The sequence below is a fragment of the Filicampus tigris genome, chromosome 10, assembly GCF_054856515.1.
Source record: "Filicampus tigris isolate MCC_2025a chromosome 10, RoL_Ftig_1.0, whole genome shotgun sequence".
Classification (NCBI taxonomy): domain Eukaryota; kingdom Metazoa; phylum Chordata; class Actinopteri; order Syngnathiformes; family Syngnathidae; genus Filicampus; species Filicampus tigris.
Window position 1 is genome coordinate 17,634,347 of NC_141226.1, and position 25,953 is coordinate 17,660,299.

Sequence of the window (25,953 nt, forward strand, 5' to 3'; positions counted from 1 at the left end):
TAAATATAAAAAAAATACATTTGTTTTGTCATCCACATAATAGAACAAAACAATATTCCAAATTACATCCATTTAGAAAAGGGGCAACATACAAACTCTATACTGGAAGGCCGAGTCAATATTTGAACCCCAAATCTCAAAACTGTGTCTCAGACGTACTAACTGGCCATTTTCCATGACATTGATTTTATTTTTTAATGGAGTGATGTTGATAAAATTACCATCCCATGCCGCTTCTGTTCTGGTTCAAATTGACCCATTGCAAATATGTAAACTGAATCATGCGTTCTTCACATTTGTTAAGCTAAGCAGACGATTCATTACGAAAACGTGTTTTTAACAACTGACTTTTAATTTGATTTCTTTAATTTACAAATGGGGCATTGTAGCGCACTAGTCTCCCTCACAGTTCTGACATTCGAGGTTCCAATCTGTTCTCCAGCTTTCTTGTGTGAAGTTTGTATGTTCTCCCCCTGCTTGCCTGGGTTTTCACCAGGTATTGCAGCTTCCCCAAATGTTAGCTTGCCTGAAGACTCTAAATTGTCCTGTTGTTGGTGAGGATGTGAATACTTTGTCTGTATGCGCATTGTGCACTGCCTTTGACTGTTGACTAACCCAACATCACTTGTGATTGGCTACAGCTCACCTGAGGTGGAAAATGGATAAAACTTAAAAATGATTGAATTTGACCGGCATCATAACAAGAGGGTTAAATAACAATGTGAAACGAGCATTGATACCTTGAAGAAGCGATGCACTGTTTTGTCACTGATGGCACTTTCAGCCTGGCACTGGCCTACAAGATACTGGAGGTACTTCTCAAAGCCTTCCTTATTCTTCAGGAAGCACATGGCTACATCGTCATCCGTCTCACAATCGCTTAGTTTCGGCAGGAACGCCCTGCAATACACATACGCCGAGGTCAGTGCCACGAAGCAACGCACAAAGGCGAGCAGGTCATAGGGAGGCGGTGAGCGTACTTGGCGTGGAAGTCCTTCAAGTCGTCGATGTTCCTAAAGATGGTCTCCCTCTGGCTGCTGACGTCACTCGGCGCATCAGGATTGTCGGCGTGCCTCAGGTGATGACCCGTGAAGAAGTCAATCTCTTTGACAAACTCTGATTCGCCGCCAATTATGTCCTGGATCAACTGGCTACAGAAGAAGAACAGAGGTGATATGCTGCTTGAGAGGCTGACAGTGTTTGTAATGACTATTAGAGTTGTTTTACTTACAATAACTTTTTCTTGTATTCGCCTTCGGACACCTCCTCTACGCTTGTCTCAGGAAGGTCGCCTGAATCAGCAGATAGCTGGAGGAATAGACGTTGATCATCAGTGTAAGAACTTAAACCTTTCGATATTGTGTTGTGACTTTCCCTTTGCACACGTAAACCGAAAAGTTTAGCGCTGCCATGCTACGCAGGCATACTTTGAATTTTTTGTCCAGGTAGGCAGGTGACACCCAGCCTTGGCGGGACGGCGTCGTCTTGGTGGGTTTGGTCCGGACGAGCCATTTGAGCGGGTGGGCCGAGTCCAACACCTCCACATACTGTCCCTCCTTCAGGGAGATGGATTCTTTGCTAGCCACGATGGGGTCGTAGTTGGCCGTCGCCACGTAGATGTCGAACATCTGCGTGCACACAGTCCCCCATCGCTTTTCACTTTTCATTACATTTAAGGTGTGTTTCATATGGCAGTGGCTCACCTCTCCCCTGGCGTCCCCCTCGTCGGACTCAGACGAGGAGTCAGCCACGAGGGAGGGAGGACGGGAGCGACCGTGATGAGGAGAAGCCGAAGGGGTCTTGGTCTCGTCGTCACTGTCGGCGCCTGGTACGCGCAATGAGGCTTAGGCAGCAAGGGAGAAGGAACGGGGAGTCACTTGTGTTGTTGATTATTCGTGAAAGTGTATTAGTAGCATAGTTCAGCTCAGCTGTCAAGCACTAAATGACCCTGCTGGCATTTTTTCATGCTAATTTACTTGTGAATGTACACATATGAAGAGGTGAATGACTACTGTAATATGTACATATATGTATGCAGATGTAAATTACAATCGCTGAAGGCCTATAATGAGCAAGGAACCATATTTGGCCATACAAATAAACTTGGAGACCAAATCAATTTGAGGCAGTAGAACCATGTGATTTCACCCAGCTAATACATCAAAAAAACTGAAAACAAATATTCCAAAAAAAAAAAACAACTAAATAAATACTAACTAAAACTGAAAGGCTGACAGTATTTGATCAAATGTAATCAATATTATAAATACATTACATAGCTTTATAAATATGAGGGTGATTTAAAAAATCCTATTACTTACTATTTTTACTAATCATTCAGCAAACAAGAGTAAGGATGATAATCAACAGTTCTAATAATATAGAATAAATAAATTTAAAAAAATAAATAAAAAATACATTAATATAAGGAAATATACAATGTGATGATTTCTGGGGGGAAATATTTTCATATTTAAATACTGTACATTGGTCAAACAAGTTTAACAATTTTTTAGTCAGAGAGGCAAGTAAACTTTTCTAGTTGATTTTTTCTGAATCGGCCCTTGTTTTTATCTCCCGCACAACAGGTTTTAATAATAATAATAATAATTTATGAATGAAGGAATAGGTTCAGCAACAAATGAATATATATATTTTTTTAAACGTCTATAAATTACAATCCATGGTAAATTCTGTAATGCACAAGTGTTTATAGGTTAAACATAAAAACAAAAAATGAAAATATCTCCAAAACCTGATGTGCTAGAAAAAATTAAAGGCAGTTTTTAAATCAGTGTCGGGTATATGTTTAGGGACACATAAAGCCATTTTAATTAAAATTTGCTGTTTACTAGTGTTATGAATGAACAACGAAGGGTGAAGATGATACTCAAAAGTTGTAATAAGGTATAATAAAATAAATGTGTATTAGATATATCAATACGTATACATCATTAAAGCAGATGGATTGATACAGATGGACAGACAGCTAGACAGATTAGTAATCAATAGTCATTCATAATACAACAGAGAAAACTATTGTAGTTGCAGCGAATGGTGTTGTTATAGCTTAGACTTCATTCTAACTTTAAAAATAATTCATCTGTGCTTCATCGACAACAACATCATCATCATCATCAACAATAATTTATTGTATGATAATGGATGCATTTGTAATACATACTGGTAGTTTTGGGCCAAGATTTCATCCACTGGAGCACTTCCTGATTCTGTGTGCTGTCTGAATAACAAATTCATGATTGGATGAGCATTGGGTGGGTGCTATTAGTAAAGTGACTGCAATTAACTGGTGAAGAAGTGTTGCTTGAACGAAGCAAGATGGGCTTGGACCTTGTAAACACATCACACACGCAATAGGTGCAGAAAAACAAGAAAACTCTTGGATAGTTACGTGAGTCAATGTCTAGAATCAAAGCATAAAGCAAGCTGAAGAAGACACATGCAAGAAACTGTGGAATACTTGCAGCATGTATGGTTAGAAATCATAAAATGTGATATTATTTGACTCTGTATTTCTCAAATACAATACAGCTACATATACGAGGATAGTCCATAACATACAGTACAAATGCACCTTGTGTAATCTTGGCTGAGACCATTTCGGTGATCTGGGTGGTGAGTTTCATGAGGAATTCTTCTGAACCGACTTCTCCAAGGTAGGACATTTTACTCTCTTTAAACAAATTGCAAAACAATATTAGTTTGGATTTACACTGCATGGTTCAAGTGACACAGTCGGATCGATCGGAATTAGGCCTCTCCAAATGTGGACAAAACTCTACCATTGCTGTCTGTGTAATAGTAGATATGGGCCACTTGAACTCAACATGAAAATAGACGGTCAAAAAAATCGAGCGCAGGCAATAAATAAGAATTGGGCAACTGGACCTGCAGTGTGAATCCATATACAATATATACTTGCCCTTTCCCTTCTTTGCATCTTCCTCAGGTGGACTGACAGTAATCCCAAAAACTCTGATGAATAAAAATGATACATCAATTAATCTGCATTTGCATTTGTCTTTTTTTTTTAACTAAGGAAAAATAAAATAAAAACATACTCTGAAGCTTTGGTCTCTTTCTTTTGTGGAGGAGCTGAGGAAAATGACAAGAATAAATTATGCCAATAATAAACAGCACAGTGGGGGAGAATTTATCACCTATTAATAATACAGTGGAACTTCCAAAGTCAAATAGTCTTTTTGGTTGGTTTCCAAATTGTTCCAATTCCAAGACATTTTCTCTCATAGGAAATAATGGAGAGTGAATTACTATGTTCAGATTGTGAGCGTCACGTGGCCAAACCCAGTAAACAGGTGAGCCATGACATTCGCAATGCGAGCCTGAAGGCACTTTGATGTCATTTTCAGTCGACACCAGAGACGGGAAAATGTCAAAGTGGCAACCCCCTGAGATGAATGAAAACAGGATGGATTCATCTGCTTAATTTTGATCTCGCCAACACAATATTAATCAAAACACTTTTAAGACTAGTGGGGGCACAAAGAACATATTACAAAGGACATTATTTATTTGAGTTTCCTCTTTAAGAAGCTCACTGATCGAAAGTTTCATGAGATTTGATGTCACTCCCAGTTTTGTTTGACATGGCAGGCATTTTCCTTGACTATGTTGGTTGAACTCTAAATATAGTTACTACTTTTTAGGCGTTCAACTTTGGAGGTTCCACTAAAAGTTCCACTAACGACTGTGTATATCTGGGTTTGTAAAAATGGTTCTCAAAAGCAACATGTGTTTATATAAATTCTCAGTGGGTCACGTTAAATAATGGAGCTTTTTTTTTCTCTTACTGTCATCCACCTCGAGGTGGGCAGTACAGATTGACTGTCCCGCCTTATTGGTGGCAATGCAGGTGTAGGCGCCAGTGTACTCTGTTCCAACATCCATCAAGATGAGGCTATGTTGACGGCCGGAGCTTGCTACTTTGTATCCTTTGGTATCAGGCTTGATCCACAGCACTTCCTCCATGGACTCCTCCTTTAGCCACGAGACCATTGGAGTGGGAGATCCTAAAGGGGTACGTAGAGAGTGAATCAAAGCTCAAGAATGTGTTCAAATAAATGTTTTAATTTTTAAGCAGGTGGTGTACAAACCTTCGACTTTGACGGATAATGTGATGCTGGTTCCTTGTTTCACCTTCCTGTTGCAGAATTTTTCTAGAAAACGTGGTGGCACCAAAGACTCCTGGGAGTCTATGAAATACAGTTCATTGGAAAGAAAATAGCGGTCAGTCACATTCAAGTACTTTGAAATGCTCTTTTTCGAAACACACAGTACAAGCTGTATAGAAATTAGATGGCTGGATAGTGTGTAAAATGTTAAGTGCTAAAGGATGAATATCAAATTACCTTTCAGATCTTGAGGTATGATCTCCCCTGGTTCTGAAATAAAACAGTGGTTCTTAAAATTTGTATGCATTCGAATGTAATATTTGGTATTTATAATCTGGCGTACACACTTAGAACAATGAGTCGGGCAGAAGAGTAAGCAGAACCAGCCGCGTTACTGATGTAGGCCGAGTATTCCGCCATGTCCTCTTTTTTCACTTCCAGGATCTCCAGACTGTGAACATCTTGCTGCGCTAACAGCAAAATCCTTTCGGAACCACGCAGGGGATGACCGTCTTTGAACCAGTACACTCTCGGTTTGGGGAAACCTGGAAACGAACAACCAGATAACGTTTACAAACATAACAATTTAATCACCCATTTTCCGTGTGTACCTTTTACTCTGAGCTGCATCTTAGCCATTGGTGAACCCGGACTAGCGTGAACGTCATGAAGTTCTTCTACAACTTGAGGCATCTGATCATCTTCCGTCACGGACTCAAAGGTCTCGGTCTCCCTGCTTGAAGAATGACAACATCAGTTACTGATCAATGTATCAGATGTACAGTATCCGAAAACGTTGTTTGTACAATGAAGTCACCTGGACAAGTAGCCCTTGGCGCTGATGTAAGACGATGTTTCAGTGGCGTCCGCAGCAGTGTCATAATCGGAGCTGCAGGACACTAATGGAGAAGACGATGAGTTAATACTACATGTGTGAGTACCGATTGGTGATGTCCGAGGTGATTTTTCCAACACAGAGTCCAAAAGTCTGTCATATTATGCTTATCAAATATTTATATAGAAAAAAACTTTAGGCCATGAATATAAAATATAGCCATAAATGAGAGCCCCGGTAGGTGCAAAATAAACCCTTGTGTAAGTGAATAACATGCTTAAACTCACTGTCAACCCTGAGTTCAGCCCTGGTGGCCGCAATGCCGCTGCTGTTTTCCGCCGTGCAGCGGTAGACTCCCATGTCGGAGGGCAGCACGGCAGTTATTATGAGCTGATGGCAGCCTTCCTGGTCCTCATTGATCATGTAGTGGTCATTCTCCTCCAGCACTTTGCCATCTTTGTACCAGCGGACGGCGGGCGAAGGCTTGCCGATCACCACACAGTCGAAACTGACTGGATAGCCGTCGGGCACGTCCTGATTTTGTAACTCTGTCAAGAAGACGGGAGCGGCTGGGGGAGGAGGAAAACAAAAGCACTGAAAGCTATCTCGTTTTGAACAAAGGACTATGATGTTGTGCATTTGAAAGACAGGGCCACATTCCAAAAACATGCATGGTAAGTTGATTGGATACTCTAAATTGCCCCTAGGTGTGATTGTGAGTGCGGTTGTTTGTCTCTGTGTGCCCTGCGATTGGCTGGCAACCAGTTCAGGGTGTCCCCCGCCTACTGCCCAAAGACAGCTGGGATAGGCTCCAGCACGCCCCGCGACCCTTGTGAGGAGAAGCGGTACAGATAATGGATGGATGGATGGATTTTTTTTTTTCCAAAAGTGTGTCATTATCATCTTATACTGTATATTTGCTAAAGATGACATTATTGTCTAATTACTTAAAATTGAATTGAAGGGGGAAACCGACCCAAACATTTTTTTTCAAGAATATGTTCTATGCAGGCCCACTAGTTGAAACAGGGCATTCTGATAAATATTGTCTTTGTGGAACAAGAGTTAATCCACCCGTTTTTAGCCATCTCTGAGGGCGGCCATTTTTTCACTTCTGTTGACTAAAAATTACATCACAGTTGCTCAGTGCTCAGCTAACGACCAATCACAGCTCACCTGTTTTCTGAAGCTGAGCCATGATTGGTCATTATCTGAGCCCTGAGCATTTCTGATGTTATTTTCAGTCGGCAGAAGTGACAAAATGGCCACCCCCTGAGATGGGTTAAAAGCAGGTGGACTTTGCTGCTTAACTCATATCCCACAACGCAATATTAATCAGGATGCCGTGTTTCAACTAGTGTGCCTGCATAGAACATATTCTTGAAAAAAATGTGCTTGGGTTGACTTCCGTGTTAAAAAATATACAATCTTAAATTAGAATGATTTAGCTTTTTTCAAAAAAAATATTTAATCTACAAATTACCTGGCCCCCTTTTGGTGGTTTTACATGTGGCCCTTGAGCAGAAAAATGGACCCACACCTGCTCTAGCGTGAACTGAATTGAAAGAGACTGTCTTTTCAACAAACTGTATTTTTGTAGACCCTAAACAAAGAACAATCATAACAAAAAGAAGAGCTACTCTTCATCTCACCAGGAGCTCCAGAAAGTAATGCAGGAGGTTGTTTTTCTTGAGTGGGCGTTTCCGTGCCATCTTGTGTGTACCCCAACTTTCTAATCCGCAGCTCCACTTTGAGCTGCCCGGCTTCCAGGATGGTGGTTTCCACGGGGACTCCGTGGATTGTAAACATCTCCTGGAATCTCTTGGACGCCACCTCCGCCTCTGACCACGTGTCGAAGCGGATGTAAATGTACGCGTCGTCCTCGCGGTAAGAGTGAGGATCCGGAGGGGGGAGGTCTCCTTCGTCTGCACTGACGAAAGGTTCTTCCTCCACATCCGGCGGGAGGTGCGTACGCAGCAACCGGCGAAGGCGTCTGCTCGCCTGCCTGAGCGACTCGTCCATCTCGCTGCCTGACGAGCTGTCGGGCTCGCTGTCGGCGCTGTAGCCAACTGTCAGCGGACGCCGGCCGGGTGAGTCTCTCACCGTTCCCACGGTGACCTTGGCACTGTGAGAGATGACCCCAAACTTATTGGTGACTTCGCACGTGTACACGCCCGTATCCTTGGTGGTGATAGCAGTGATGACCAAGGAACAAGTGCCATCGTTGTAGATGTCGATGTGGTGGTGTTTGCCGTCGGACAGCGGCTCTCCGTCTTTCAGCCAACGCACCTTATCGGGTTTACCTTCTGCAACACACTCCAGATGTATGGTGCCATTAGGCTCTTTGGTCTGGTCTTTGAAAACCTCCTTGAAAACAGGCCGCATGTCCTTGCGCGCCTTGTAGCCCTTGAAGGCAGCTTGGATCTTGACGGCAGCTTCTTGGAGTTCAGATTTGTCTTCCTTGCTGATCTCCAGGATGTCCGACTCCTGTGTTGACGCCTGCTTTGTTTCGGTCCGCTGAACTGTAGTCGTTGTTTGGTCGGACATCTGAAAGTGTTTGAAGAAGCGCTCGGTGGCTAGTGTCTGGTCATCGGAGGTCACAACCGTGGCTGTAGACTGAAGCTGACTGCTCTTCTTAAGGTAGGACACAAGTGAAGAACCACCAGAGCGGGACTCCTCAGAGCTGGTGTACAATTTAGACTCGGTTTGTTTCTTGGTCTGCTCGTTCTCCTTTGAAATCAACTCCAGCTTCTCCGAAGCACTGCTCTCCTTTTGCTCTGTTTTCTTTTGGCCACCTTTACCGTCATCCTCTGGGTGTTCAGTGATGGAGTCCAGGGTAGGCTCCCGACTCATGCGCCTTTTCTTGGCCGAGGCCTCCCACAGTTCATGGAGATCTCCTTCCTCAGCAGCCTCCGGAGGAAGACTGGGCTGGGCTAGTTGCTCCGACTCAATGTCTTTTACCTCTGTTTCTATGACACACAGCGTTTTTAATTAGATTTTTGGCAGCACTCGCACTCCTGGCCCTGTGATGTCAAATTTGAAATCTCATTTGTAAATTTAACTGTCAAACTGCGAATACAGTTTAAGTTACAATGTCCAGTAGTACTGATTCTGAAGGGTCAAATGGTCTAATGTAATTTGATGTCCAGTTCTGTCTATTTCAGATGGGTCACTCGGTGTGCGTCTGACTTTAATGTTAAAAAATGGGATGAATGAGGCGCATCGACTACATTCATTACATTGACAAAGTCAGATTTCGATACTAGTAGATTTCAGTCGACTCAATTTTAGACTTTAGCTACATATCCACTCACCCAGCTGCACAGTCTGAGGAAGCTCCACAGGCTCCCCTGTGCCGGCTCTGTTGATGGCCGCCACTCTAAACCTGTAGCCGGTGCCCTGTATGAGATTTTCCACCACAAACTCGGTGTTGCACACGGCAGTGGAGTGGCACGGAAGCCAGAGAGCGCTTTCTGCCTGCCTCAACTCCACCTTGTAGCCCAGAATGGGACTTCCTCCGTCATGTAGGGGAGTGAACCAGGAAAGGGTGACAGATTCTTTGGTCTTGCTGAGGACCTCGGGATCCTCGGGAGGGTCTGGTGCAGCTGTGACGAAGAAAGCAGCAGAACTTAGAAGTAAATTCTCACTCCTTAAGGACGAGCGTACACTAAAGGCAAAGTGTAACTCTGGAAGCCATTATCGTGTTATTATTGTTTGTTCTTAAGCATTTGTAGCTCCTAATTTCTCAACCAATTCAACTAACATCAAAATACCTGTGCTGTATTCAGCTCATTCTGATATGTTGTTATTTTTCTAACAGTCCCATAATTCCCACATTTCCATGAGAAACAAAACCATTCAAATTAATGGAGAAATTTCACAAATTCATCTTACATTTTCCAGAAATGTCAGCTTTTTGAAGAATCACAAAATTGTATTTAGAAAAATTAGTGAATGAGGACATTAATGACTCCTTGTGCTTGTACATTGTGAAAATTGTCAATTTCTTAACAGATTAAAATAATTCTTCCTTCAAAATGTTTAGCATTCTAATTATTACAACTTTATGAAGAATTCAACATTTCCATGAGAACATGGAATTACTAAATTATGAATTAACCTCAGATTTATCATTTCTCAAAAGATTCAAATAATTCTGACTTCTAAATTGTCAATATTTCCCAAATTCCTACTTTAAAAAAAATCCACATTTCCTTTGAGAAAATTGGATAAATTAATGGCGAAATTTAAAAGAATTCACCTCTATCTTACAATTCAAATATTTGGGTCTCAGATTTAACATTTCCTACATTTCTAACTCATTCTACAGCATTTAAATACAGCATCAGCTTTTCCACATACACATGCCACTTACACAAAAACTCCAATTTCAAGTTTCTCAATTGATGTATTTCTTATGGGCAAAACATGACTACTGTTGTTGTAATTCCATCAGGATGAAAAAAGATGACCTAAACAATCATAAGACTCACCGATAATAGAGAGCTTGGCCATAGAGAGAGCATCTCGGGCTGCAAAAGTTATTTCCTGTTGAGGCATAAGCGGTGCCTGCCGCAGGATGAGGCGATAACGACATCCGTCGTTCCTGCTGATCCACATTTCGCCGGGCTTGAGCTCCACTCCGTTGGCATACCAAACAATTTCTGCCACGGGCACAGGCTCGGTAAGATCCACACTAAATTCCACTCTCTCCCCGACGGCGGCCACCACGTCCTCCAGATGCTTTGCCACGCCCAGCTGCCAGCCTTTGACTGAGAGCTGTGCAGACGTGGACGCCGTGCCTGCTCTGAAAGTGACCGTGCAACTGTCACTAACGCACAGCTCTTTGAGGAGGAGCAGGTGACGACGGCCACTCTCAAAGGACACGATCTCAGCATTTGGTGATTCCTTCACCGGTTTGCCATCCATAAGCCACTGACAGTCTTTGTTCTCCGGGCGAGACAAGTCACACTCAAACAAAGCTTCTCCTCCATCAAAGGTTTCCACATTCTCCAGGCCTTGGACTATATTGATGGGTTTGGCTATTAGGGAGGGGGAAAAAAAAGAAGAGATACAAAACATACATTTGGCTCTTTTGATCATGTGATGAAAAAAAAGCAGCAGGTTAGTTGGTAGCGACACAGAATTCACAGGTAGGTGAGTCCCTGAAGGTCAGTGCTCTTTCCATGTGGAGGAGAGCTCACCTTCCACATGAAGCGAAGCAACCACACGGGTCCCCTCCGCCTCACAGGAGTATTCGCCCCTGTCTCCGGCACACACGCGGCTAATGTACAAGCGAGACACAGTCCAGTCCTGCTCCACTACCACCCTGCGGCCATCAGGCTGCAATGGCTGCCCGTCTCTCTTCCACTCGGCCTTCACCGGCCTCGAGAACTGGCAGATGAACTCAGCCGGTTGGTTCTCGACCACCCTAAGGTCCTCCATGTCGTTCACCACTTCAACCGTGGGATCTGAGGTTGAGGTCAGGCGTTACAGGGTAAGGGCGGTGCTAAAAGACGGATAATACTTGTGCAGCACATGCCAAATGAGGCTTTATAACCCCCAAAAACTATTGGAGTGAGTGATATTAATATAGTTTAAGGCAGGGGTCACCAACCATTTTGAAACAGACCTACTTTGTGGCTACGGATTAGTGCAAAGGGCTAACAGTTTGATACACACCTCTGATAATAACAAATTCGTTCAAATTACCTTTAATCATCCTGTTATATTTTATCATAGTTAATAATATCGAAATATGTGAAGATATAACTCATGGTATAATGATTTCTCAAAATAATTAAGGAAAATAGATATCAATATGCACACTTTACTACACTGTAAAAAAAATGAGTGAAATCTAAATTTCAAGGCAACAAACTTCAATAAAATGTTACTATTATTGTTTCCACAAATGTCAATAATTTATATTTTAAAATTATTCCAATTTAAATGACTGTTTAAGACCAAAAGAAATACACACTGTGTTTTTTTACAGTGTATACATCTCTGCCAGGGTTCCCATTTTCAAATGATAATTTCTCCAACATTCCTAGGAAATTACAATGACTCATTACTGGTGAGCTAATTTTGGAATAGGTCCGTGGGCTACTCATGTGGTCATTGGGGGCTACCTGGTAGCCACCGGCACCACGTTGGTGACCCCTAGTTTAAGGATTGACCTGACAAATACTGGAGGTCAAAAAGACCAAAATATGCCCAGACAATTTTAAACGCAAAAGGATGGGTGACAAAATGTTAGAGAGGGGTGTGCTAGCAGGTTAAGGGCAGATTCATATGGTCAAATGATGTAATAAGTAAAAGTCAGTAGTGGGGAGCAAGAGGCCAGAATGGATGGGTGGAGCAGCACTGCACTGTTTGGGGTTACTTCCGAAATTCCGTTTTTTTTTTTTTGTTTGTTTTTTTTTTTTTAAATTATAAAATCCTCAATACAGTAGACCCCCATCTTTCACAGGAGTTACATTCTGCAAAATCCCTTGGAAAATGAGAGATAATGAATAGTTACCTCCGACACTCATCAAACACTGTAGACACAAACAAGTGCATAAATACATGTACTACAAATTATTGAAAAGTCTGTGTATTTACCAGCAAAGTTTAGTTACGGGACCTAAAATGTTTTGTAGTGACTAACCACTCTACATGTGTTATTAAGAAATTCATTTAGGGTGGATAGATGGATGGCCATCTGGCCGGCGGATGGCCAGCCAGCCATCTAGCCAGATGGCCATATATATATATATATATATATATATATATATATATATATATATATATATCAGATGGCCATATATATATATATATATATATATATATATATATATATATATATATGGTGGTTGGGATGGATGGATGGATGGATGGATGGATGGATGGATAGATGGATAGATGGATAGATGGATAGATGGATAGATAGATAGATAGATAGATAGATAGATAGATAGATAGATAGATAGGGTCTACTGTATGATCAAAACAGGCCAGGAGGCCTTAGCAATATTCAGAGGAAGATAATCCAAAATAAAAAAGTCTAATTAGTCAAATGAGTTTTGAAATTTGCTGTTGTGCCACACCCAGATGCATGACATACTTTGTAAAAAAAAAAATAATTAAGAGGCTCGTGCATGCTCAAGCACACTCAACATCAATGTGTAGCCTAGATTATGAGTACAGTACATTACAGAATTTTACAAACCTCTGCAGAAAACAGTACAAAAATGTTTTTTTTTTTACTTCCCATTTGATTGTTTTCTGTTATTTGTTTATATGTTCAATAAACAAACAAGCAATGATTGGCATCATTTTCACATTTACAGTGGAATCTCCAAGTCAAACATAATCCTTTCTGTGACACTTGTTGCAAGTTGTTGTAATGAAATGTGAATTCACTTCATCCATCCATCCATTTTCAGTATTGCGGAGCACATACAGAGACAGACAACTCTTGACTCTCAGATTAACACTGTCACTAAATGGAAGCTAAATTTACGCTGCCTGTGCTGCAGTCAAGCGTACTGCATGTACAACTACAACATCAGTGACTTGGATTCATTTGTTTCAGTGTCACAAAAAACAGTATAAACTGTAAGCAGCAAATAACATTTAGTTAACTAGGACTGTACATCCATCTATCCATCCGTTTTCTGTACCGCTTATCTTCATAAGGGTCAGGTGAGTTTGCGCTAGAGGTGGGGTACACCCTGGACTGAGGGTTTAAAACCAGATTTGAAGCCCCAACCTCAGAACTACTGTACAATACAACTAGATAAAATAACAACCAACAAAAGTAAAACTACTCAAGATTTTAAGACCTCTGACAAATATCTAATGGAGAAGCAACAGAAATATGTTTGCAGACACTACACACCTAATATCATTTTATAGGTATTGTGTCATTAGGTTTTGGACCGATTATTTACTTGACATTTAACTGACATAATAATTTAGATGATTTGATTTCCTTATCTCTTTGATAAAACTAAAATGTATTCAGGTACTGTAATTGATATGGAATTAACTGTATTGCTCGTATTACAGAAGCTTTTTAAGGTCACGGTAAATTCCATTCCTAGTCTATGGTTATCATCATACTTTTATCATTTTTCCTGACTTTTCATCAGTGGCCCACTTCTGCAGCATCTCCAAAAACACAAACAAGAAATATATATATATATATATATATATATATATATATATATATATATATATATATATATATATATATATTAGGAAGATTAAGATGTTGAAAATCAGCATGTGTGAACCCTGCTTTGGATCGCTCACTGAGCTGAAGACTCATTAGATTTGCTGACATCTTTCATGACGTCTTGCAAGATGATACTTTGGACATAAGACTTTTAGGGCATAATTTTCCCCAAAATGTTTGTTGAATTCAATAGATTGCACCATTTTCGAGGCGTTCGACTCTGAAGTTTCCACTGTTATATCTAGAATTGAATTCAAATTGATTCATCCCTATAATTTAATGCATTAATTTCATTTCTGCAGGGTGTAAAAGGGTGTCCCAGGTTTAGTCATGCTGTCTTCAGCCATACCTTTGACAAGGAGCTTGGCTGCTGAGGTTAAATTGCCAACTTTGAACATGACAGTGCCCGAGTCATCTGTGGCCAGGTTCTTAAAGGTGAGTGTGTGGATGTGGCCCTCGCTCAGCCCTATTTCACTAACGGGGCCGCTCTTCAGCAAAGTGCCGTCCAGCCACCACTGCACCTTGCCGGGCGCCTGGCCGGACAGCTGACAAGAGAAGGTTGCCCATTCCCCAACAAACACGTCCACGGCCTTAAGTCCGCACAAAATGTAGACCTCTTTCACTGTTGAGTGAAAATACATATATAGGCACAACCTCAGGCTCTACATTTTCATAACAGTGGTACAGGGGTTCCTGTTTATGAGAGTGGAGACAACCCGATTTTGTAACTAAAACAGAACACGCCATTGTCTATCACTAACCTACTGTACAATATGCTAAAAATGCTTGAAGGGGAAGTCAACCCCCCAAAAATTCTTAGTAATAATATGTTCTATGTCCCTTCACTAGTCTAAACAGGACATTCTGATTAATATTGTGTTTGTGGAATATGAGTTGTATGAGCAAAATCCACCCGTTTTTAGCCACCTCAGGGGGCATCCATTTTGTCACTTCTGTCGATGGAAAATTACATCACAGTTACTCAGGTAACAACCAATCATAGCTCAGCTTCAGAAAACGGGCGAAGGAATACAAACAAAAAAAATCAGTTTGGAGGTAACTGAGCTTGCTCTCTTGTGCCGCGTGACTACATATTCTTACGCTGCTGCGCAAACTAGTTCATTGTGCATCATTTGAAACCTCAAAACCTTTTCTCTCTCCAAAGTCGTAAAACGAGGAACCCTTCTGATTCCACAAAGATAAAAAGAACAAAAAAAAGACTGATCAAACAGTATTTCAATACACTACCTTGCACTGTCACAGAGGCAGTGGTAAGTTGGTCTCCTGCGTCACACGTATAGTAACCACTGTCTTCCGGATCCAGGTTCCTTATACGGAGCTCTTGAATGCACCCTTCCTGGCAGAGTTCATACTTCTTACCAGGTGCAAGAACTGCACCTCCTTTCCTCCACTCCACGCAGACTCCCGGCTTGGAGAGTTCGCAGCGGAGGGTGACATCGTCGCCCTCGACGGCGTCCTGATTCTTCAGCTCCTTCTTGAAGAAGGCTGGGGCAGCTGGTGGGAATTTAAAACAGGAGAATTGGGAGTGATCTGTCTGTGCTATTGAGCTTCGCTAAAGAGGACAGACACATCATGAAAAATTGATATTTTAATGGCCTGTATACAAATAGTTGGGTCTTTGGAATACCTGCCCACACATCAAGCATGAAATTAAACAACCAAGTAAATCTTTTGTTAACTATTTCTGAAAATCTATCTGTGAGGAAGCCCTTCTGCACTTAAGGCCCACTGTGACCCAAGTGCCCTTCAATGGGTTTCTCCACCTATGATATGATCAGCTAGGCTGGGAGAAGATCCAGAGTTATTTTCAAATGAAGGTCAGGGACTTGACTGTCTGAAACATGATAATGCAGAGCCACTATCTTCAAGAAAAAACCCACATCCTTGCTATCACGCCAAAGTCCAAAAGTAAGCAAAGCTGCATTGCGCTGTTTTGGTGGATGCACAGATTAGCCATAGCTAACAATGTTAGCTTCTGATAACCGGCACATACAGCACTTGATTGCTGAATGAAGTTGTGTTAAGTGATGTGTCCATGCGCCGCATACACACAGTTTAGTGTATGAAGTGCTCACTCTATGAGTGACAATGCTTTTATTGTATTTACGAGTGCTTGCTTTTCGTAGAATTCATTGTCGTCAGCAGGCTAAGGCGGCGTCTCTGATTGTCATGGTAACGAAATCCTGACTTGTCCTTGGCTCCCCAGTCAGTATACGAGGCGGGGTGTACGAACGCTTGTAAAGCATTTTCAGCAAGGCAAAAAATAGGGTGCGTAAAGTTTTTTATAATTCTTAATCCTTGAGGAGATTTGACAAAAACATGCTATCAAAACACCTGGGAACTGCTTTTAATTGTGAAAAAAAGATTATAATATATATTTTTTTAAATCATCCAACATATTTGATTGACAGTAGAGATGAATTTTTTTAGATATGGTTTACCTTCCACAGTTAGGGTGACATCACAGCGATCGTCTACGGTCTCGCAGGTGTATGTGCCTGCATCTTCGGGCATCACATTGTGAATGCAAAGCTGATGGAAGGCTCCGTTCTGCTTCAGGTCATACTTGAGACCTGTTTTGATGACCACGTTGTTTCTCATCCAGGTCACGGGCGCCTTGGGGTCGGAGGTGGTGCAGGCCAGGGTGACCGTTTCCCCCTCTAATGGTGCCATGTTATGTGGCTTCTCTACAATGAGCACTGGAAGGAATAGGAAAATGCACAGAAATAACATATGTTTACATTGGTACGACACGTATCATTCAGCATCGCTTCAGTTATGATTTCCATTTGCCGACACGAGTCTGGTTGTTTCTTTATTTTACCTTTTGGTTTCTCCTCCACCAGCAAACAAGCGACGCTCTTTTCTTCACCCACAACAAAGGCGACATCTCCCGATTCGTCAGTGGTCACCATCTTCAAGGCCAAGCGATGCACTCTGCCCTCACTGCTCATCTGGTTCAGATCATTGTTCTGGAGGAGGTTGTCTGCAAGCCACCACTCCCCATTGGTCACACCGGCGTGAGACAACTCCACCTCGAAGACGGCGTCCTGCCCCGTTTGCACGGTAATGTCGTGCAGTACCCGTAGGATACGCACGCGTTCTGAGGACGAATGGGAGGTCATCGGCAAAGGACAATGATAAGAAATTAATGTACAGGTACTGTATACGCACATCGCGTTGATTTTTTTTTTTCTGTGAACCTGTCATCCGCTATTTACTGAAAAACTCACCTATCTGCTTTTTTCTGCTCTTTCTGTGAGGAAGGTTACCGCCATATTTAACTGTTATTCGTTTGACTGTTTGAATTTTTGAATGCAATTTTAGGGTTTTGAGGTTATGAACAGGACGCGGCGAACCACTTTCCTCAGCAGTATAAGAATATGTCGACACTTGGCAGATGAGTTCATGGCTTCATTTGCTTAGGTTACAATTTCCAAAATTCAGGTTAAATCGCCGAGTGAAATAAGACGAATGACAAAGATGGTCTGATATACCTTTGACAGTGACAGTAGCAGCGCTATTCTTATCACCCGTGTCACAGCTGTACACCCCACTATCCTCTGGTTTCAGCTTGCGAATGATAAGAGTGTGAGTGGCAGCACTCTGCTCTATGCTGTATTTCTCGCCGTGCGTGAGCAGAGTTGAGCCCTTCCGCCAAGACACCTTGCAATCGGGGCTTGATGTCTCGCAGGACAAAGTGACATTTTCACCTTCGGTGCCCTCTTGGCTGTCCAGGGTCTTCTTGAATAAAACAGGTGCAGCTATCAGAAATGAAAAGAAATAATGTTGTCTTAACTAGTGTGACCAGACACCCTGTTTTAGCTAAATCTATCTCTAAGTCTATAAATTTCATCTCAATCTATGTGATAATTCAATGAAAAAAGAAGTCAACTATCAGATGAATAATAAAGGTACCATCTGAATTCCATCTTAAATTCCACCTTCCGATAAGTCCTGCCCTCATGCACAGTGCGGCTGTACTGTCGTTGGACAATCTCGTAGGTCAGTTATTATAGTAGTTCCATTTTCTTTTTTCAGTCAGTGTTTTGAATGGCTAGGATTTATGGTGTGTTGATTTACCATTATAGTATTAGACAGTCCCCCCACAAAAACACTACTTTTTTGGGGGGAAAAACAAAATATATTACCCGACCTTAACACAATGTTTAACATTTCATTAAAATCTTCAAACACAGATCACATAATAACTCACAGGTAAAAGCACTACTTACCTTTAAAGTGGGAGGAGCAAATATATTTTCAAAAATAAAAGCAGTTTTCAACAAAAAGTGTTAAAACGAAAAATGTTATTTTAACAAAACAACGTTCACATCAAGTTAGTAAGGTGGTTTACAACAAAAATGAACAATTATATAACCTTATGACGAAATACATGTCGACGTTTAAGGAAAGGAGCAGCATGTTCCAAGAGTATCCACCATTCGGGATGAAGGAGGGTAATAAATACTGTACAAGGGTTCAAAATTTCAAGTATTAGTTTATATGCTAAGAAGACCAGCTAAATATTTCCTTACCTCTGACAGTCAGGGAGGCCGTGGATGTGTGGTTGCCCACTGAGAAAGTGACCATGCCCGAATCCGCTGTGGTTACGCCTCGAAGCGTGAGGCTGTGTGTACAACATTCTGCCTTTATAACATTCATCTCATTATTCTGTAGCGGGACATCTTGCAGTTTCCACTGAGCCGACGGCACGTCCTCGTGTGAAACCAGACACTCAAAGTGGACGTCTTCGCCTTCGCGTACAACGCAGCTCTCCAAGAATTTCACTATGGACACCTCCACTTCTGTGCGAGAGATGAATACTTGGTGTTTGGGGTGAGCAAGTGCTTGGCAAATACGTAAAGAGGAAGGTGTGTTAATATTGGTGATGGGATGAAACGAGTGATCAAACACATGAAATCAAGTGTTTGTGTCGTTAGGTAGAAGTGCTGGGAGAACAGTGAATTCCACTCGTGTGAGGGCAAATTACATTTGAGCATGTCAAATGTAGTCAAGACAGTTACGAACTGGTTGAATTCATGCTCGAGGGAAATGAGTCGAAAGTGTGACGAAAGAAGTGCACAGGAGAAGAAAACAGATAAAGAGCCTACCCTGCACAGAGAGAGTGGCTGAGATCTTGTGGCTGCCCGTATCACAGGTGTATTCACCCGAGTCCGCGCCCCGCAATTTATAGATGACGAGCTCTACAACCGTCCCTGCCTGTTTCAAGTGATACTTGCTGCTGGATACCAGAACCCTGTCACCGTGCCTCCAGATCACACCAGCTCCGGGCTTTGTGGTCTCACAGCGGAGAACAGCACTCTCCCCTGCCTGCCTCTCCAAGTCCTGCAGTTGGGTTTTGAAAAGCACTGGCTGGGCTAGAAACAAAGGAAATGATAATAAGTGTGGCAAAAACAAAAAACAAAACAAAACAAAAAACAGACCAAGTCAGGAGCGGGGTAGACGCATCAAGATAGCATCAAAGCTCCCTTTGACCTATCAGTAAAGTCCGATTATCTGGATCTGAGGTGAATTAGAGGTCAGGCCGTCAATAGCTATGTTTACATGGACACATTTATTCAGATTAAAAGCCTGATCGGAATAAAAATGCTTCATCTACTCACCCCAATCGCAATATTCTGACCCAATCAAGTCCATTCCGATCAAGATTTTATTCCGAATGAGAGGGGTGGTTTATGTCGATTGATAATCCAATCTGCGAAATTTCGGAACAAGCCGTCTTTACCGTGCACTTCTGTGATGGCAGTATCTCGTTTCTGTTATTCACGGAAGCTAGTAGAAGCAGAGCGAGCAAAAGACAGGGTGGGCGCAAGACTGGTCCGTATCCAAGACGAACACGTTGCTGGAGATATTAAAAGATCTTCAAATTGTTGAAAGACTTGATGGTAGGAAGGCTAGAAACTCTGAGTTGTACAAACGAGTCCATAAACCGCTGTTGGAAGAAGGAATTGAGTGAACCATCGAGAAAAAAAAAAAAAAAAAAAAGAAAAAGTTTGAAGAGCAGATATTATAAGGCCAAAAGTCACAATGAAAGAAGTGGGTTTGTCGTTAAAACTTCTTCTACTACTACTTTCGGTAAATTTGGTCAATCTATGCATGTCACTATAATTTGTTCAGAGGATGGATGAACAAGCAAGTCCTAATCGGATCAATATTTTTAGAGACCATACAAACCGCATCCGATCATAATTTTAATTTGAACTCTGATCGGATTAAGAACTTTTGTCCATGTAAACGTAGCCAATCTCAAATGTTAAACGTTGTGAAAAGTTTTTAGACTGTCATGTGGAACTGAACAATCAAGGGGAAATAATTATAATGGAATAATACTAATTATAGGTAAAACTTCCATCAAGTTTGGACGATTGGCTGTGACTTTTCCCCTCAGTTTTAACCCCTGCGCCTCGAACAAAGATGTGACTTATTTGGCGGATTTTCCCAATTCCAGGAGAGCCAGGTTCTCGTTTATTCTTAGCTCCTCTTTAACTTTTCAAAATCATCATTGCTGTTAATAAATATTTGGATAAACTACATTCTGAAGCGTTCATTTTTGTTTCGGGGGTCGGTCACTTGATTGTTGGTGGACAGACAGTTAAGTGTGTGGTGTGTACCGTGTCACCTTAAAGTTCATCGGTCGCTACGAGAACAACAACAACACACGGCCGTCTCGCTGCGTGTGTACCCCGCCTCAGACAAGCCAGTCAACACTAAATGGCAAGCCTACCCTTCACAGTCACATACGCTGTGCTTTGATGGAAACCAGCATCGCACGTGTAACACCCCATGTCATCTTTGTCTATGTCATGGATTACTAGCGTGGCGGTGCGCTCAGTTTGTCTAATGTCATACTTGGAACAAGGACAAAGACCGAGCTCTTCTTTTCTCCACTCAACAGGGACGCCAAGTTTGGAGAGCTCACACTGCAGAGCCACGCTTTGGCCCTCATCAGCTGTTTGGTCTTCCAGCTCTTTTGTAAAAGTGACTGGGAGAGCTGATGGATAGAATGCAATGACCAAAAAATATGCATTGGGAATGGGGATGGAGAAGATGGGAAATCGGAGAGAGAAAATGAAACGACTGAAATGCGCAGATTGAATCGAAGAGATGAAGCCACCCTACCATTGACTTTAAGGGAGGCAGTGCTTGTTGTGTCCTCCCAACAGCATGAATACATTCCCGTATCACAAGGTGTCAAATCAAAGATCTGTAGTTCATAACAGAATCCATTTTGTGTCATCTGGTACTTTTCTCCACAACTCAGGAGTTGACTTCCTTTCTTCCACTCGACAACAAGTCCCGGCTTGGAAAGCTCACAGAGAAGAGTAACACATTCTCCTTCGACAGATTCTTGGCTTTCCACTTCTCGGAGCAATGTGACTGGATGGGCTGGAGGTGAATGGAATGGATCGTAAAAATGGGTCATGTGCGGCGTGATGACTTTCAGGTTGGACACCAGAAGAAGACTCGTGTCAGTTCAGAAACGCAACAATGAACAATTGAACTTACCTCAAAGAGTAGCTGATTGTTTTACATAACATTTATGTACACACACTTACAAGGGGACACAAATTCCACCCAGCCTTTTTCCAGTCTACCAAAATGAATCCCCTCTAAGATCAGAACAAACCCATAGGCTATCCTTTGAGCTCACAAGTCTATAAAATGAAGAATAATGTAGATACCATGGTCACACACCTTTAATTCCTGAATCCATAGAAGACCAGAGCCAGAAAAGAGAATAAATTCCACAACATCAGAACCATTGCAATAAAAAAGTGTGCAGCAATTGTGAGAGTCAGACAATTCATCCAAACCAATGGGGGCAAAAAAGGATCTGCCCTTTGCATTTACATAAATGGGCACAAAAAAGAAAAAACAAGCCATTGAAATACCAACTCTGCTGCTCAGATTATGATAACCGCATTTACTCATGTAGTGGCATTTTCGTTCAACTGCAGAGAATGTAATAATGGAATTTCCATATTGCAGGATATGTGAATGTTCATTCTATTCTACCGCAGTCTTAGAATGTTACGGTAACGTTCAGCTTTACCGATGCCATGTTTGTCCTATGGGTGTTGTCTCTATTTGTGGCTCATATAGCCACTATGAGGATATACAGTATCAAGAAAGCCGTGCAACACAACTCTGTCAGGATGATTTTACCTTCAACTCTGAGCTCCTGCATCTCTTGTTTCACAAGATGCTGTTTAGAGGTCTCGCTGATCTGTTGCAGTGTTACAACTATGAAATTGAACATAAAAGTTTGAACCTCGTTTTGAACTTTTTTTTTTAAGCTTTGGACCACACCACCAACAACTGTTGAGTAAAAGACAACAAGGACCTGGCCAGTGGCCAGTTATTCAGCCTCCATGCAGTGTGCAAACAAGTTGACAGATGACTATTGAAAACACACAAATAAAACAACTAACGAGATGAAAAGCCACACATGCATAACGTAACTCACTCGGTCACTTCCACAGAACACATTGAGGCGTAGTTGTTATTATTTGCAAAAAGAGTATATGGACTAACATTACCTTCGACTGTTTCATGTACCTCCTGCTTCTTCTGCTTATCTTTAGCAACTACCAATGTTGCTTCAGTCCCTTGGGCTGAAATGCAGATATGATATAAGTGCAATGGCGGCGGTGCAAAATTTAAGTGCCTTCTTTTTAAAGCAGCCTTTGACATAAAAGATAACCCAGAGTAAGTAAGAGGAAGAACTGTACATAGAGAAAATCGCGGATACTTTGTGCCAAATAGCAAAAGCCAAGCCATAAAAACGATACTTCTGCGAATCACAGCAATGCATTGCACTGACTCACTGCAACAAATGCACAAAAAATTAAATAAAAATCACCCTTATCTTCTACCCTTTCCTGTATTTTCTGCCACAAATAAAAAGCTTCCGGCTTCTTTACAGAGTTGCATTAATGCATAAACAACAATCTGCATGCAGCCAGTACAATTGACAAACACGAGTCCCTATCCGAATACTACATATATTTTAGCCGCATCACTGAGAATTTGACATAGCAGATGCACACAAAGAGCAAAAAACAACCCCCCCTCTAAAACAACAAACCGTTTGGTTTACATCCTGTGTAATATATTTCAGTCATGCAACTGAGTATTTAAGATAGCAGATAAAAAGACTGAGCAATAATTAAAAAACAAACAAAAATGACAACCATTTAAATTCCAAAATGGACAAAGCACATAAAGGTAAAAGCCATGTGAACATTAATACCTTCCACTTTTCCTTTACTTTCCAGTATTTTTGTTTCCACTTTAGCAGCAGAGAGGGAAGCTGGTGGCTTTGTGGCTAAGAGAAAATAAATAAGATTGTCATATAAAGTGCTTCATTACCTTTCATTACCTCTTACCTACTGGTAAGACACCAAGGGCACATCACACAGCCAGTCTTAGTCATGCCATGTGCTACCAAGTAAACCACTCAGTATCAATGTAATACGGCAGAGCCCAAGAAGACAGACAGGCAAGCTTAGCCAAATTGAAATCTTTGAAAAAGCCGTCGTATAAAAGTCTACATAAAAAGTTGATCTTTTCAACTCCCTACCCTTGATGGTGACACAGGCCATGGTTGTCTGCTCCCCGCACACACAGCTGTAGTCTCCACTGTCTTCAGGCACCACTCGGGTGATCAGCAGTTCATTTGCAGACACCTGCTGCTTCATCCGGTACTTATCTCCGTGCGTCAGGACCTGCTCTCCCTTCTTCCATTCCACTGACACTAAAGGTTTAGAAGTCTCACAGCGAAGAGTAACCGTAGATCCCTCGTCGGCCTCCAGACTGAGCAGTTTCTTTGTGAAGGTCACTGGTTGGGCTAAAATATAATAATTACGTCCATCGACCATCCATGAGTGATCTTTGAGCAAAAGGCGGGGTGCACCCTGGACTGGTTTCCAGTCAAATAACCACTCACACTCATAATCACACTTTTGTTTTTGTCATTTCAGCAAAAGCATTTCTCGGCATTTACCTTCAACACTGAGCTCCCGAGTCTCTTCTTTCACGAGTTGCTGTTTAGAGATCTCGCTGGTCTGTTGCAGTGTCACAACTATGAAATGAAATATGGTATCGGAACCTCAATTTGAAAAACTGCTTAGCTTTGTGTTACAGAGCCAACCAACAATTTTTTGACAACAAATAAGACAACAAGGACCTGCCAGTCATTCAGCCGCCATGCAGTGTGTAAACCAGCCAATACGGTCGTCATGGTAGGATCAGTGGACTAGTGGAACGACTAGAGCGCACGAGTAGAACTGTGTAACTTACTAGTATCTTAAAGTCTGAGACAGACAGAGCTGGAGTTGTCCTTCTAGTATCCCAGCCAAAGTTGTCCTACTAATGTGCATAAATGTCATACTGCAGCAGAAGGCAGCAGTGGAAAAAAAAATATTACTAGTAAGAAAAATTATTCTACTAATATGTCCTAGTCATTCTACCAGAGTGCTGATTTTGAGGACATAGAGTGTACTAATACAAGGACCTTAAGCTGGATACCAACGATATTGTATAAGTGCTTTTACCGCTTTCCGTAGACAAAGGTCTACATAAAATACATAAAAGGCAACTTCTGTGATTAAAAAAACAAACACAATGTTCCACAAAGCATTAGCTAAGCCAAAAACAAAGACCATAACACACTGGGACATTTCCAAACACCACAGAGATGCACAGGACTGACTGATTTATAAAAAAAAAAAAAAAAAAATTAAAAACGCACATGTACTGACAGTAGCTTCTACTATTTCCCGTTTCTGCTGCTTTTCCTTAGCAACTACCAAAGTTACTTCAGACTTACTGGCTGAAATGCAATTACAACATACTGTAAGTGTAATAGCAGCAAACTGCCTCCAGTCCAAACAATCCGCATGCGACCATCACAAGCGGCAACAAAGAGTGCCAGCTTCTCTCCATATAAAATACCTTTCACAGTTTCTTTCGTATCCAGCCTCATGGATTCCACATTAGCAGCCGGGAGGGAAGCTGCCGGCTTCACGGCTGGGAGGAAACAATGTTGTCACCTACTTTGTCACTATTAAAAATAACACAGCTTTCATCCTAATTCAATTTAAAGCCATGAATGCACCATCAGGCAACCAAAAACAAAAATAATCAAACATATCATACTGCACATTTTAGAAAAAAAGAGATGGATGGTTGTAATAAACAGAAAATGAAGCAGAATGAGGGAAGATCTGCCAAATGGAGAGCAAAGAGCATGATCCTTTTAAATAACACATTTTCCTACCTTTGATTTTGAGACTGGCTGTCGTTTTATTGTCTCCACACACACAGCTGTACTCTCCACTGTCTTCCTCTGCTGCTTTATGAATAAAGAGTTCATTCACAGTCGCCTCCTGCTTTATTTGGTATATTTCTCCAGACTTGAGGACTTGTCTTCCCTTCTTCCACTCCACTGAGACTCCTGGTTTGGACATCTCACAGCGAAGAGTAACACTGGATCCCTCTTCGGCCTCTTGACTCTGCAGCTTCTTTGTGAAGATGACTGGTTGGGCTGAACAAATGTCAATTGGTCAGCAACAAACAACACCACACGACATGAGAGTAAATCACCCCCCAAAAAACTACAAAATGAGGCGACACCGCAAACTATGTATGAACAGTAAAACCTCCAAATTGGAGATTCCACTGTATGAGAC

General features: G+C 41.7%; 1 protein-coding gene across 1 annotated transcript in view; it reads right to left on the bottom strand.

The window, feature by feature from the left end:
* The window catches only part of obscnb (obscurin, cytoskeletal calmodulin and titin-interacting RhoGEF b), a 58,870-nt gene that overhangs the window by 7,892 nt on the left and 25,025 nt on the right, over nt 1-25,953 (bottom strand). Inside the window, exons 39-68 of the mRNA XM_086042493.1 lie at nt 25,542-25,808; nt 21,380-21,646; nt 20,985-21,251; nt 19,351-19,617; nt 18,775-19,044; nt 17,734-18,000; nt 17,061-17,339; nt 16,678-16,935; nt 15,464-15,730; nt 14,565-14,837; nt 11,193-11,459; nt 10,482-11,030; nt 9,303-9,593; nt 7,641-8,957; nt 6,276-6,557; nt 5,971-6,052; nt 5,765-5,886; nt 5,501-5,698; nt 5,391-5,423; nt 5,136-5,234; nt 4,833-5,051; nt 4,083-4,116; nt 3,944-3,996; nt 3,596-3,694; nt 3,185-3,241; nt 1,704-1,843; nt 1,428-1,628; nt 1,232-1,308; nt 981-1,151; nt 741-900 (exon numbers count right to left, since the gene is read on the bottom strand). Of these exons, the coding sequence (XP_085898619.1) occupies nt 741-900; nt 981-1,151; nt 1,232-1,308; nt 1,428-1,628; nt 1,704-1,843; nt 3,185-3,241; nt 3,596-3,694; nt 3,944-3,996; nt 4,083-4,116; nt 4,833-5,051; nt 5,136-5,234; nt 5,391-5,423; nt 5,501-5,698; nt 5,765-5,886; nt 5,971-6,052; nt 6,276-6,557; nt 7,641-8,957; nt 9,303-9,593; nt 10,482-11,030; nt 11,193-11,459; nt 14,565-14,837; nt 15,464-15,730; nt 16,678-16,935; nt 17,061-17,339; nt 17,734-18,000; nt 18,775-19,044; nt 19,351-19,617; nt 20,985-21,251; nt 21,380-21,646; nt 25,542-25,808 (7,133 nt within the window). The remainder of the gene's footprint in view (nt 1-740; nt 901-980; nt 1,152-1,231; nt 1,309-1,427; nt 1,629-1,703; nt 1,844-3,184; nt 3,242-3,595; nt 3,695-3,943; nt 3,997-4,082; nt 4,117-4,832; nt 5,052-5,135; nt 5,235-5,390; nt 5,424-5,500; nt 5,699-5,764; nt 5,887-5,970; nt 6,053-6,275; nt 6,558-7,640; nt 8,958-9,302; nt 9,594-10,481; nt 11,031-11,192; nt 11,460-14,564; nt 14,838-15,463; nt 15,731-16,677; nt 16,936-17,060; nt 17,340-17,733; nt 18,001-18,774; nt 19,045-19,350; nt 19,618-20,984; nt 21,252-21,379; nt 21,647-25,541; nt 25,809-25,953) is intronic.